The 12705-nt window shown below is 52.1% G+C and overlaps 1 protein-coding gene across 43 annotated transcripts in view; it reads right to left on the reverse strand.

Moving 5' to 3' along the window:
- Positions 1–1738: 1738 nt before the first annotated feature.
- Positions 1739–12705, reverse strand: part of LRRFIP1 (LRR binding FLII interacting protein 1) — a 94076-nt gene continuing 83109 nt past the window's right edge. For 24 of the 43 annotated variants that reach the window (XR_013999141.1, XR_013999142.1, XR_013999143.1 and 21 more), the window contains 3 exons: positions 7308–12299; positions 7138–7187; positions 5474–5512 (listed from right to left, as the gene is read on the reverse strand). Coding sequence is in view for 19 of the 43 variants with exons in the window: in XM_081142324.1 (XP_080998450.1) it covers positions 2447–2557; positions 3463–3567; positions 4669–4748; positions 5395–5512; positions 7138–7187 (464 nt within the window). In the remaining 24 variants the exon portion in view is untranslated. Of the gene's footprint in view, positions 2558–3462; positions 3568–4668; positions 4749–5394; positions 5513–7137; positions 7188–7307; positions 12300–12705 lie in introns of those variants that run through there. The other 19 variants (XM_081142324.1, XM_081142322.1, XM_081142320.1 and 16 more) reach the window with 1 other exon arrangement.

Here is a 12705-nt window from a genome sequence, read left to right on the forward strand (position 1 = left end):
GGCCGGAGGGGGCTGGGGGCGCAGGAGGCTGGGCCAGGCCCCTCCCCGTGCCCTCGGCCCCCCGCCCGTCGTGCGCAGCGCGGTGGCAGCCCCTCGGCCCCCAGGGCGGGCTCCTGCCTGCTGGGCTCAGCCCCCCAGAGTTCCGGCTCCTGCCTGCTGGGCTCAGCCCCCCTGGGCCCCCAGGGGGCGGCCTCCTGCCTGCTGGGCTGGGCCCCCAGGGCGTCGGCTCCTGCCTGCTGGGCTCAGCCCCCCTGGGCCCCCAGGGGGCGGCCTCCTGCCTGCTGGGCTGGGCCCCCAGGGCGTCGGCTCCTGCCTGCTGGGCTCAGCCCCCCTGGCCCCCAGGGGGTGGCGGTCCGGGCCCGTCTGCTCCTTGCGCGGCCTCCGCCCGGTCCCAGGCTCGTCGTGTTTATGTCTCCTCCCCTGTCCAAAAGATGGGGCGAACCCTGCTGTTGGGCCGGACCCTGCGGGGACCCACGGTGTTCGCCAAGACCTGGGAACAGGACATGCTGGTGAAGCAGAACTTCAGACTTAGGAACCCTTGGAAACCAGGCATCGCCGTAGGCTGTGCTCGGACACTTCCCCAGAAGGTCCCCGGCTGTAACAGCCCATGGCTCACTTCACCTTCACTCCTTTTCAGGTTTAACTGGTTTGAAATAGTAGGCGAAGCCAGGCTGGGCTTTGAACAAAGGAAATTTATCCTAAAGTGGCCCTGGACCTTTTTTATGGGGATACATGAAAGATGAAGTTTATGGTACAAAACTCGTAACCGTCAACGCCTGGAGGGAGCACAGATACCGCCGGAAATGGTCCTTGATGTTGGCGATTCCACTGCTTCCTGCTGTCAGCAGGGCCTGGACCAGCACGGTCACCAGTTGGAAAGCAGGCGTTGACAAAAAAATTATTCACTCTGTGGATCCTTTTAAGTTTTGAAAATGAGGTGTGTGTTAATAAACACTGACGTTATAATCATTCAAAGTGCGTGTACAGTTTTTGGGGAGCCCTGAATACAACCATACTGCTGTGGGGAGTCCCAACTTTCGCAAGATTGGTGCAAAGCAGGTTTCTTTGTGAAAACACTGGTATTGACTATGGTGCAGCGACAGTGGTCTTGGGCACTGCCGTGCATTGCTGACCCGATGGTTGTATCCATGGAATATCACCAAGGGGACCTGACCTGCAGAGTGCCGTCAGCACAGAGACCCCGTCTCTCCCACCTAAGGGCGAGAGCCTGCGTATGCTGGGTCCAGACAGTGCTGGGGACTGACCTGGGTGACCTCTAACACTAAGTTGGGAGGCTTTTCTCACTGTATACACCCAATTCATGTTCCCTGCCCCAGCATTCTCCACGTGCCAGCACGACAGTTTGGGATCACATGTCTTCCTTGGTTTATACTTGGTGATGTGCCGACAGGCTGTCCTACTTAACCAGCCTTGTTTGAAACACAACATAAACAAAGGGTAACTAAAAGTCATCAAGTAGCCAGACTTTCTCTACTTCTGTCCTTGACGATATCACAGTTGTCTCCACTCTGGTCTGTGACTTCCTCAGTTTACTTTCTAATCTAAGAACGCTGATTCTTATACGTGCACCATTCTTAAGTCACTGTGATTACGCCTGTTTGTTTTTTAAACAGGGAAAGAAAAATGATGTGCTTAAGTAATAAAGATGACCCCAAACATACATAACAATATAAAATACTTAAAAATCTTTCTCAATGAGAAAAAAAGCCACATTGCTGAAATATTTCAACCTTTCATTTTTTAATTTTTCTAATAGCACATTCTTTAAAAGTTAACAACTTCAATTCCAAATACAAGGATTAAATAATGCAAATGAAAAGCTGTCATTTTCAGGAAGCTATTGCCGAATTCCCTGGAAAAAGTACTCGTAGAATTGAACGGAGGCAAAAACCCCTTAGAAAAGCTTCGTTTGTTGCCTGTAAAGTCTTCTTAAGGCCACGTTTACGTCTAGACCACCCCTTGTTTCCAGCGAGAGTTCCGCTCGGTAATGGCTTGTGGTTCCACAGTGTGTGTGTGAAAAGCATAGACTAAGAGATACTCCCGACCCCGCTCCAACCTCAGATTCCACCCTGAAAGGAAGTCCCAACACCATAACATTTCCCCTTATTTCCAGCAAGACACAGGAAAAGAAAACGCAAGTCCCACTTTAATCTTTACTCCTTTTAAATGGCACGAAGAGGCTGCCGCTCCGTCGGGGTACAGGCCCCAGAGGGCCCGATGTGCTTATCAAATGCCCTGCAGGTGCTGGGAGGCGCCCACCAGGTCTGGTCTGCAGACGAGGCATGGAGGCTATCGGGGCTCCCTTGGCCGAGTCACTGGTGTCCTCTCAGAAGCAGGGAAAGCAGCAGCTCCCAGATGGGACCAGAGGACAGCCTGTGAAAGGATGCCCCCAACCCCGGCCAGGCCCGTGCAGGAGAGCAGGGGCTCACTGCTGGGACAGGAGCGCACTCCTGTTGGCCTTCATTTTCTCCAGACGCTTCACCAGGTGGCCGTTGCTCACCTCCAGCTCTTCGGTTTTGTCCAATGCAGAGCGGAGCTGGGAACAAGGAGGAGAGGCAGCTGTGAGGCACTGGCTTTCAGCCCTACTGAAAAGAATTTAACCTGGACCACTGAGATCCCAAACATCCACACTCACATATGTGCGAATGCTTGTGTTTCTTTTTTAAAAATCCTCATCCGAGAAGTAAGGATATATTTCTTTTTCCATTGATTTTTTTTTTTTTTTAGAGAGAGGAAGGGGGGGGAGAGAGAGAGACAGAATCGATGTGAGAGAGACACACTGATTGGCTGCCTTCCACGTGTGCCCCGACCGGGGCCAGGGATTCCACTTGCAACCCAGGTACGTGCCCTTTACTGGGAATCAAACCCGAGACCCTTCGGTGCACAGGCCAGTGCTCTAACCACTGAACCACACTGGCCAGGGCTCCATGTATTTCTTAATTAAAAAAGGCTCGTGGCTCAGTGGTTGAGCATCGACCTATGAACCAGGAGGTCAGGGTTTGATTCCCGGTCAGGGCACATGCCCGGGTTTCGAGCTTGGTCCCCAGTAGGGGCTTATGTAGGAGGCAGTGGATTTATGTTTCTCTCTCATCAATGTTTCCATCTCTCTCTCCCTCTCCCTCTCTAAAGTCAATAAAAAAAAAATTTTTAATTTTCCAAAATTGATTGAGAGAAAAGACCACAGAGCCAAGAAACAACACATCCCAAGCAGAATAAGTCACAATAAACCCACATATAACACATTACAGTGAAACTGTAGGAAATGAGACTGAAAACTCCATGGCCGAGCTCCCATAGCATCTGACACGAGACCTCCAGGGGTGTGGCCTGATGGGACAGTGGTAACCCAGTGGCCGACCCCCCACGGTGAATCCTCTCTCTGCTCACCCAGCTAGAACATCGGGACCCACTCTTTTCTCAGAAACAGCCCAGAGCCGTTACCTCTCTTTGCAGTTTCCGTTTCTCAGCCTTCAGTTCATCTTCTATTTTTTCTGCATTTTCAGCAGCTGATTTATAACGTGATACTTGACTCTCTAACCTTATTACCTAAGAGGAAGGAAAACCAGCTGCATAAATGGACTGGCCTGTTTTCTTCCTCAGTTGCTTTATTACATCTGAGATCAAAGGGTGTAGTTTAATAAGAAGGGAGAGTACACCAGGCAAAGAATTACAACCCAGCCTTTTTGACTGTTAAGTAGGTTCCAGCCAAGCAAACTATTGGTTCGTATTTTCGAGCAACCCGGGACTGACCCCTGTTAGGGACTTATTTCTCTCTGGCCCTAGTGCAAAGGTGTGGCTCCCAGAGCATTGACACCCTGCTGCCATCTCTCCCCTTTACAGGATGATTCTGCTGGAAAACGGGCCGGTCCAAGCAGAATAGGGCTGGGAAGCAAGGGCTCCGCCAGGCCCTCTGCTCCAGTCTGATCTCTCCCTGGGTAGGGTCGGGGGGCTGGAGGGTGAGGACAGGCAAGGAGCTCAGACAGGTGAGAGGAGGGCCTGGGGGCATCCACAGCCTGCCTCGGGCTTTCATTCTGCCGGGATCAAGGCCTGCTTCATAAAACTCATCACTCTCTGTGCTGTCCCTATTCTGTCCCTATAGAAAGTTCTACCACAAGCACACAGTGTGGGGGGAAGAGTACCTGCTGCGATAAGCTCCCTCGGATTAGGACACAGCTCACCCCAAATTTGCCCAAGCATGCTAGATGCGTGAGTGCCCACAGCTGGGGGCCAGAGAGAGCTGGCCTGGCTGGGAAAGAAAAGTGGCCAGGCGAGAGGGACATCCCTGAAGGAAGCGGTTTTTAATTAAATTATTATTTCAGAAATTATTTTTAAAGAACAGAATTTTAAAAAACAACAAAAATCTCCTGGCCACATAAGCTACTTTCTACAGCTAACCATTTTTTAAAAATTTTAATTTTAATTAAAAAATTTTTTTTTACAAAGGGTCAGTATCAATTATACAACCCAAATTCCAATAAGGACCTTTCTTTCCCTACATTCCCTCTTTATAGGAAACACAGTGAGGACCTTTTTTGGTTCTAAAAATCTCTGTTGCTTTTTGCCTCAGCCTCCCGGGGGCAAGTCCCAGCAAATACAACGCCATTAGTCATCGTCTGCGCGCCCATCATCGCTGGCACAGGCACGTACATTTTGTTCTAGTGCAGTTATCTCCTGCTCAGATTTTGCAAGTTTAAATTTGAGGTCGCTGATCTGTCTGTTGGCATCCCCTAAAGGTTGAAAGAGAAGGAGAACTTGGTAAGCTCTTGGGCTTTTAAAATGTGAAAACAATAGTTACTGGGAACCAAGCCCTTACTTCGTGATCGTCTTGTAAACCTGTTAAGTCCTGGCCTGTGGTCCCCCAGCCCTCCTGAGCTGAGACAGGAGGGCGCCCTCTCCACCCACCTAGGCTGGAAAAGTGCCGGGGGAGAGCGTGCTCGAGAGCAAAGATGAAGAGGGGGAGGGGGGCGGGGAGAGGCTGGGCCTCACTGTAGCCCCTGCAGCCCCTTTCTAGTTAGTTTACTGGCACAGGAAAATGCCTGCCAATTTCCCATACAATCGGCAGGCCGAAAAGTGGCTGGATCCAGCACAGTAACGGTGGTTTCCTGCAGCACGCCCTATGGTGGCATCTGCACGATTCGGGGCACCTGCTCTGCTTCTTAGGCTCACACAGAAACATCCCTGCCGGCCCACCTGCCCATCCTGCTCTATCTTATAGGGAACCGTCTCTGTGCTTTTATAATCAAGGGCGTCTGGCGGGGGGCGGCGTGGGGAACACCGGGGCGTCCCTCACCACGCCGGCCCCTCCCCTCCCCCACAAGCACGCTAACATTGCGCATGGCAAGGCGGTGACTCCTGCATGGGGTGGACATTTACTTTGTAGGTCCATCACGTGCATGTCTGTCCCGTTCTCCAAGATGCCGTCCTCGGGGCGCAGCGCGTCCAGCTTGCCGTTCTTCTGCCTTTCTCCCAGCTGCCCTCTGAGTTTCTTAATCTGAAACACGCACCGAGAAAGGATGTTAATTCCTCTGTTCCAAACGAGACTAAAAAGTTGGGCCTAGAGCCCATCGCAGAGGAAACGGGTACAAAGGAGCAAATGCCCCACCGACAGAACTGGATGTTGCCTCGCAGTCACTCAGTCGCTTCAGGCATCGTGTCTCAGATGCCAGCCAGCCAGCCAGCGGTTATATAATTATGCCCGGGAGAAATGCAGGAAAAGGCTACAGTCCACCAGGGAGACGGGGAGTCTCTCCCCTCTAACAAAGGAACCAGCACAAATGAGACAAACTAACTCCTGCCCGTTAGTACTGTTCTCAGAAGGAAGTACAGTGGATGAAAACACAGCTCTGGAGACAGGTGTTCCAAGGCTGACATTCCTCTTGACTTCAGGAGACTGTACATAAAGCAGTTGAAATGTTTGTGTAGGTGTTAGCAATGCGGGGCGCTGCTACCCTCTGCCCGATTCCCGAGGAGCCGGGAGGGCCGCCTGGAGCCTCCCGGGCACGGACGGGCTGGACCCGAGTACCTGCCCGACCGGTGCTTCATCCTGGGATCTTATAAAAGATCACGGAACTCGGAAGAGACCCTTCCTGTCGTATTCAGTGTTTACCCAACTTTGAGGAAAATCGTCAATGGAATTGTAAAAAGAAAGGCAGAGCCCTGGCCGGTTTGGCTCAGCGGTTAGAGCATCGGCCCGTGGACTGAGGGGTTCCGGGTTCGATTTTGGCCAAGGGCACGTAACTGGGTTAGAGGCTCGGTCCCCGGCCCCGTTCAGGGTGCATGCAGGAGGCACCCAATCAATGTGTCTCTCTCACATCGAAGTCTCTCTCTCCCACTCTCTGAAAAGCACTGGAAAATAACCTCAGGATTAAATAAAAAAGTAAGGCAGGTCATCTGATTAGGCCTAAGTGGGAAACGGGAGGAATTTGGCTTCCGTGGAGTGACTGGAAGGACTGCATGACTATCCCACAGGGAAAAAGACCAGAGAGGACAACCGTTTAGTACTTCTTGAGAGTGATGAGGTAAACCGCAGTGACAACTCTGATCGGCAAACCTGCCGGAAAGGGGCACTGACCCCCAAGATTACAAAATGGACTTCGAAGGATCACTGGAGTCTGGACTGACTCAGTCGTGCCCTGGCCCCTCCTGGTTAACCTAGGCCTTCTGTGTAAACCAGGGGGGGAGTGTCTGGCTCATGGGCTGAAATTGTTTGGTCTGGCCCTGCCAAGGCAACCACAGGTGGGACTTGAAATTCAATATATCTATTAGCTTTTTTCATAGCTAATTTTTAAGTTGATAATTTTGTATGGCCCACAAATGATGTTATAAATATCCAAATGGCCCTTGGCAGAAAAAGGGTTCTCTACCCCCAGTGTAAACAGTAATGTTAGGCAACAGTTCGTGGGCAGCCTCCCCAGCTCAGCCTGTGGCCTTGGGCTCTGAGACCTCTCTGTCAGCCTCCTGACTTCAGGTGATAAAAATACCAAGAGCGGGGCTGGCTTGATCGCCATTTTCAAGCACGATGCATTTGGGGTCCTGACAGCCAGACGGAAGGATGGGGAGGTTCCTGGCGCCAGGTGCCCCACCCAAGAGCTCGTCAAGCAGTGAAAAGGCAGTTACCTGTTCCAGCAAGCACTCCCGCTCGTCGACCAGCTTTCTCAACCTAATGTCTGGAGAAATCAGAAAGACACAGGTTTAGGGGACTCGGGGCTGCGCCTCTCAGCAGACGGCTCCGCTGGGAATGAGCACTCGGGTTAGTGACGATGATGATGAGGGTATTACACACGTACCACAGCGAATGAGGGCGCGTGAGGCCACACAGGGCGGGGCAGGCGTTCAGCGCGGGGTGAGGCGGTCAGCCTGCCAGCACATGCGTGTCCGTCAGAGGCAGCGTCCGGCCGCATGCAAACGAGCTAATCTTCTACGTGGGGTAGCATGCAAGGGCTCTGGGGCCAAACCACACTGCAACACAAGACCTCACAGGCTTCATGGTTTAACATCATTAGCGGGGTACAAGCAACACGCTGGGCACCCCACGGCATGTCACCAGCACTTTCATCAGCCCGCGCTCCAGAGGGTACCCCCAGAAGCCTCTCTCACAGGCCCGCCCAGGCCGGAGTTTTGACTACATTTGTGGATCACAGTTTGCTGACTACACATGTGCTAACCCAGCCATCAGATGCTTTTATTCTTTCGAGTTAGAATGCAGGGGTAATCAGGTTTCTGTTCTCCCTCCCACCCGGATATATCAGGGTGCATACACATCCACACCCAGGAAACTCCCTAACATCCCCCTGAACGCACTCTTCAGTGTGGGGAAACCACAGCCCTCAGAGGGTGTGGGGGTTTGAGCCAAATTCTACACCAGCCTAGTGGCACAAAGATGATGGATGGAGGGAGCGATGCGCCAGGCCCTCCCACCAGCCTCTTTCACCCACGGAGCTCCACAGGGGGCACTGTTATTATGACCTAAGACCCAAGGTCCAGTGCAATTAAGCAACTTTCCAAAGGCCCCGCTGCCAGCCTCAGAGCCACGCCCCTAATCATGTCACCCCACTGCTTTTCTAGACCTAACCTCAGACCTCAGAGCTGGGCCTGGACGCCGGGCAGGAGGGTCCTGTTTCCCAGGGACCAGCATTCTCACTGGCCAGCTTCTGATGAGCCTTGTGAAATGGAAACAATTCATATAAAATGCAGCGTTGCTTTCTTTTAAAACAGTCACATATCCACACTCCAACCCAAGTTCCATGCTTGCTCTCATAGTTTTTCCAAACACCCCAAGTTGTTATTTTGGAAGGCATGGTAACAAAATAAACAGAACCTGAAAGTGCCAAGCACAAGATAATTTCATGATCCCTTTGAGCCCCACTTTAGTTTATACCCAAATAGCTTCCAATGGATGATCCATTCTTTCCCTCTATAAACCCACCCAACGCTGAAAAAAAATTTTATAGTTATAAACCCAGACATTTTCTTCAATATCACATTCCATTTTCTTATCTATTTTATATTCCTTTCCTTTTTCGTGCCCATGTCCTGATTCCCAGCTGCCCACTCCCACCAGGAGCTGGGTCCCATCTGCCTGTTCCCTGCGCCCTGCCTTCCATGGGAGGTGATGAAAAGTGTTTATTCATGAACCGACTGAGGGGCTACATGAGATTGCTGGCTGGCTGGCTCGGGGCGTGAAGTACAGCACGTCTGTAAGTCTGCTGTTGGGTAAGATGGGGAAGGAAGGAAAGAAGGTAACATGGTTTAATATCTCAACGCTGATCTCAACGCTTAGCGAGTGTGGCCGCAGAGGCCTTGACAAGGATGGCTGTTGCCCAACGTGCAGTCCGGTGTGAGAGCAGCTTTGCTGAGGTGAGAGGCATCAGCTCAAACCCTTCCAGCTCCGCAGCCCCTGGATGTGGGTCCCCAGCAAGCCCCAGGCTTTCTATTCTCAGGGCTCAGCTGGGCTTCTGGCAGCCCCTTCACCCTCCACCCAAGACACTTATGCAGAAAGTCACCGTTTACCTGCCGTTGTCACCACACTCTTCAAGCACTCTTTAAGTCCTGGCGCACGGAATGGGGATGTCTCTCCACTGGCTCCTCCTCTGAGCCACGGCTCATGGGCGAGGAGCCACGGCTCATGGGCAAGGCTGCCGGGGAAGGTCTCCACAGTCCTGCCCAGGTGGCGCGACACCAGCCCAGGCTAAATGCCGGGAGGGAAGTTTAGTCCTCACTGACAAAGGGTGTTTGTTAGGCGTGAGTCCCTCACGGAACCCCGACAGGGAGCCAGCCACTCCCAGGTGAATTACGCAAGACAGCGGCCACGGTCAGAACCCAAGGAGCCCAAAGAGTGAACCACAGGCTTGTAAAACTAGAAACATTCTTTATTTCAATTACATTATAACATGTTTGCCTCAAATTATATTGAGGTTGTGGTCTTTCTGGGACACAATTATGAACTCATACACTCCCATACAGTGTAACCCACACACAGTGCTCATTCCCTGTGATTTTAATAGTTTATAGTTATTTCTCAATTCAACTTTACAATTGTTTTTAAAAATGCTTCTTTATATATGAAATACATGTTTTGTTCAGGAAGATCGGAACAAGAGTTTTCCGGTAAGACTATACGGAGACACAACAGATGCAAACATTTATAGCAAAATACCCAGAGTGGTTCAGCTACTGAAAATATCCTTTTTTACTCTAACCATCAGTTTGCACAAGAACAGTACCCTTTCCTATTGCGCTTTTGAAAGACGATTAGACAAATAGAAAGAGAAGTCATTTTAAGGTTAAAATAATAAATTTTAGAAATGATCCTCCCTACCCTAAGACTGTGTAGGAAATACAATTTCAGCATACATCTCTTTCAGAAAAAAATTTTTAAAAATCTTTGTATAAAATGACTTTGGTACATAATTGGCATGAAGTGAAGTCAAAATCTATAAAATAAGTTCAGGTATGAACATCGAGGTCCAAAGCATTGGCTGAGATAAAATCCTATATGAGGTAAAGGCATGTAAAGGCTCCCAGTACTTGATCCCTAAAATGATGAGCTATTGTCCTAAGGTGCGAATCATATCACTCGGTGACCTACTTGCTGTTTGGCCATTTATCTCCTTTTTAAATAAAATACCGTGCAGGTTATCATGTACATATCAGAAGGAAACATGAAAGCACATATATTTGAATGAGACAAATGAGTTTACTTATGATGTGGAAGCCTCAGAATGCTATGTGGTCATTTTAAATAAATGCTGATCTACCTGGTCAAGAATATCCACATTCATATGGGCCTAAGGCAGGCATGAACTGTGTTTATTTTTATTTTAAGCAGAAGTATAAACAGTGTATACACTATTGTTTGATACTACTGGAATGCTCTTGGCTAGAACTTATACTGGTAACAAATGTATCTTTCTAATCTGAGTGATAACAAAATATAAATCTACAAGTAACAGTCTATAACTTAGAGTAGCAGATAAAGTGTTGGCTGATTGTCACATGTGCGTCTGTCTCCATCTAGGACATCTCCCAGGTCTCACAGCGGAGGGAATGGACAGGAGCCTGCCGCTTGGACCAGCAGTGCCATCGGGCCCCTCTGACCCCGCCCGACCAGACGGCCTCGGCCTACGACAGGCTGCAGTCTTCTTTGCTTTTGTCCCCGCTTCTACCCCTCGCCTCCTCTCTGCTCTCTGGATGGACGTCCTCCACCTCTCCTGCTGGTGCCAAGTCGTCGTCTTCTAGACTAATGCTCTCCAAGCCCTCCCTGCCTCCCTGCCGTGCGTGCTCTGACCTCACGCCCTCTGCGAGGGAGGCGGCGTTCGTGTCCTCGGAGGGACTTGCATTTCCGAGCAGGGCGCCCTCCTTCTCCGGAGGGTGGCTGGGGGCGGTGGCTCCCTCAGCGTCGGCCTCCAGAGCCCCTTCCTCTGAGCCCCTGGCACTGGAGCCTGAGGCCTGGGTGGCAGCACCGTCCAAGGGGACCGGTCCTCCCTCAGCCCCTCCGGCCCCGGCGTTTACGTGGCCGTCTTCCTGGCTAAGCTTTCCGTCCAACCCCACTTCGGGACCCCCAGGCCAGCCGGGGTGCCCGCTGCCGCCTGCCGCTGCGTCCTGTTCTGGGGTCCCCGTGGCCTCACGGTGCGCCCCCGCGCCTGGGTTTTCCTCGGCGGGTTCCACCTGCTCTTCTTCCATAACTCCGCTGAGCCCTGGGCTCTGGGGCGCCAGCTCCTCCCTAACACCCTTTGGGGTTTCTCCAGGTGACTTTTTCCTTTTGTTTTTCCTTTTCTTGTTTTTTGTCTTCTTCGGAGATGAATCCAGACCCTCTGCCGGCTGGCTGCTCTTCTCCCCACTGGGTTCTTTCCCACCGAGGGGTCCGCTCTTGGCACCTGCCCTTCCTGCGCCCGCTGCTTCCTGGGCGCTGGCTGCGGGGTGGGTGGGACTGGGCAGGTCTTCCATCTGGGCCAGGTTCTCGTTCCCGCACCCCCTCCCCTCGTCCTCTTGGTCGCTGACCTCCCCCCCGACTCCTGTGCCCTGAACCAGGGGCACCTCCCTGGGCTCAGCAACATCCTGGTCGGTGAGCTCCTTCTCTAGACCACGCCCTGCACTTGGATCCAGCTCTTTGGGGACGTCTATTGCACCTCTGTCACCATGGCTCCCTGTGTCATTGCTACACCTCGGAGGACCTGAGGCCGCTGCGCCCACGTGCTCCCCCAGTCCAGTGAGCCCTGCCTCCTCCGTGCCCTGGGAGCTGCCCACCTCTTCAACTCCAGCGGTTTGCACAGGAGCAGATTCCTGATGCGGTTTTGTGCTAACCCCTCCCGAATTGGTCTTGGAGTCTTGCTCTCCCGGTTCCTGTTTTTCCACAGCTTCGTCACATTGGCTGTCGGTGTCCACAGCGTTCTGGCTGCCCTGCCCAGTCACAGGACCCAGGATCCCGCCACCCGGCTCACAGGGACATTCAGACGGCTCAAGGGGAGCCCCGGTCCTAGCATCTGGGGCACCTGTGACCTCGCCAGACCCCACCTGCTCTGTGTGCTCAAGGTAGGACATGCTCTCGAGAACTGGGCTTTGAACCTGTGCCTCACTGGCAGCTAACGTTCCTGGGGAGGGGGCTCTGTCTTCAGAGGGTTTCGGGTCCTCGGCACTGTCAGCAGGATGCAAGGCCTCCGCGTCCACGCACTTCTCCACGGGGCCCTCTCTGTGCTGTTTTTCCTCAGTATTCTGCAAGATTTCTCTTTTCCCCACATTTTCCACAATTTCATTTTTCACCTTCACTGCAGTGGCTTTTCCTAAAAGACCATTGAGAAAATTGAAGGGACCCCATGATGTGACCACTTAGTAGACCCAACAAGGTAAACACAAGTTCTCATCCCCACCCGGCCCCACTACGAGAGAGAGAGAGAGAGAGAGAGAGAGAGAGAGTGTCAGCACAGAGCCACCCGGACTGGAAGCTCTGCCAGCTCTGTGCCACGAAGCAGCCACCACATCTGCCAACAGCCACGGCCACGGCCATCACCAGGGTGAGTGGCTGAGGGTGCCATCGTGTGTGAGCTGGTTGTCAAAGGTGAAGTTAAGTCTTAACAACAAGAGAGAGCTCTGGATCAGGCAGCCGAACAGCCCAAAATGATGGGGTTTAAGAGGGACTTCAGGCTGGTGTTCCCCACGCTCGCTCCCCAGTGCACATCCGACAGCTCA

The sequence above is a fragment of the Miniopterus schreibersii genome, assembly GCF_964146895.1.
Source record: "Miniopterus schreibersii genome assembly, chromosome: 7".
Classification (NCBI taxonomy): domain Eukaryota; kingdom Metazoa; phylum Chordata; class Mammalia; order Chiroptera; family Miniopteridae; genus Miniopterus; species Miniopterus schreibersii.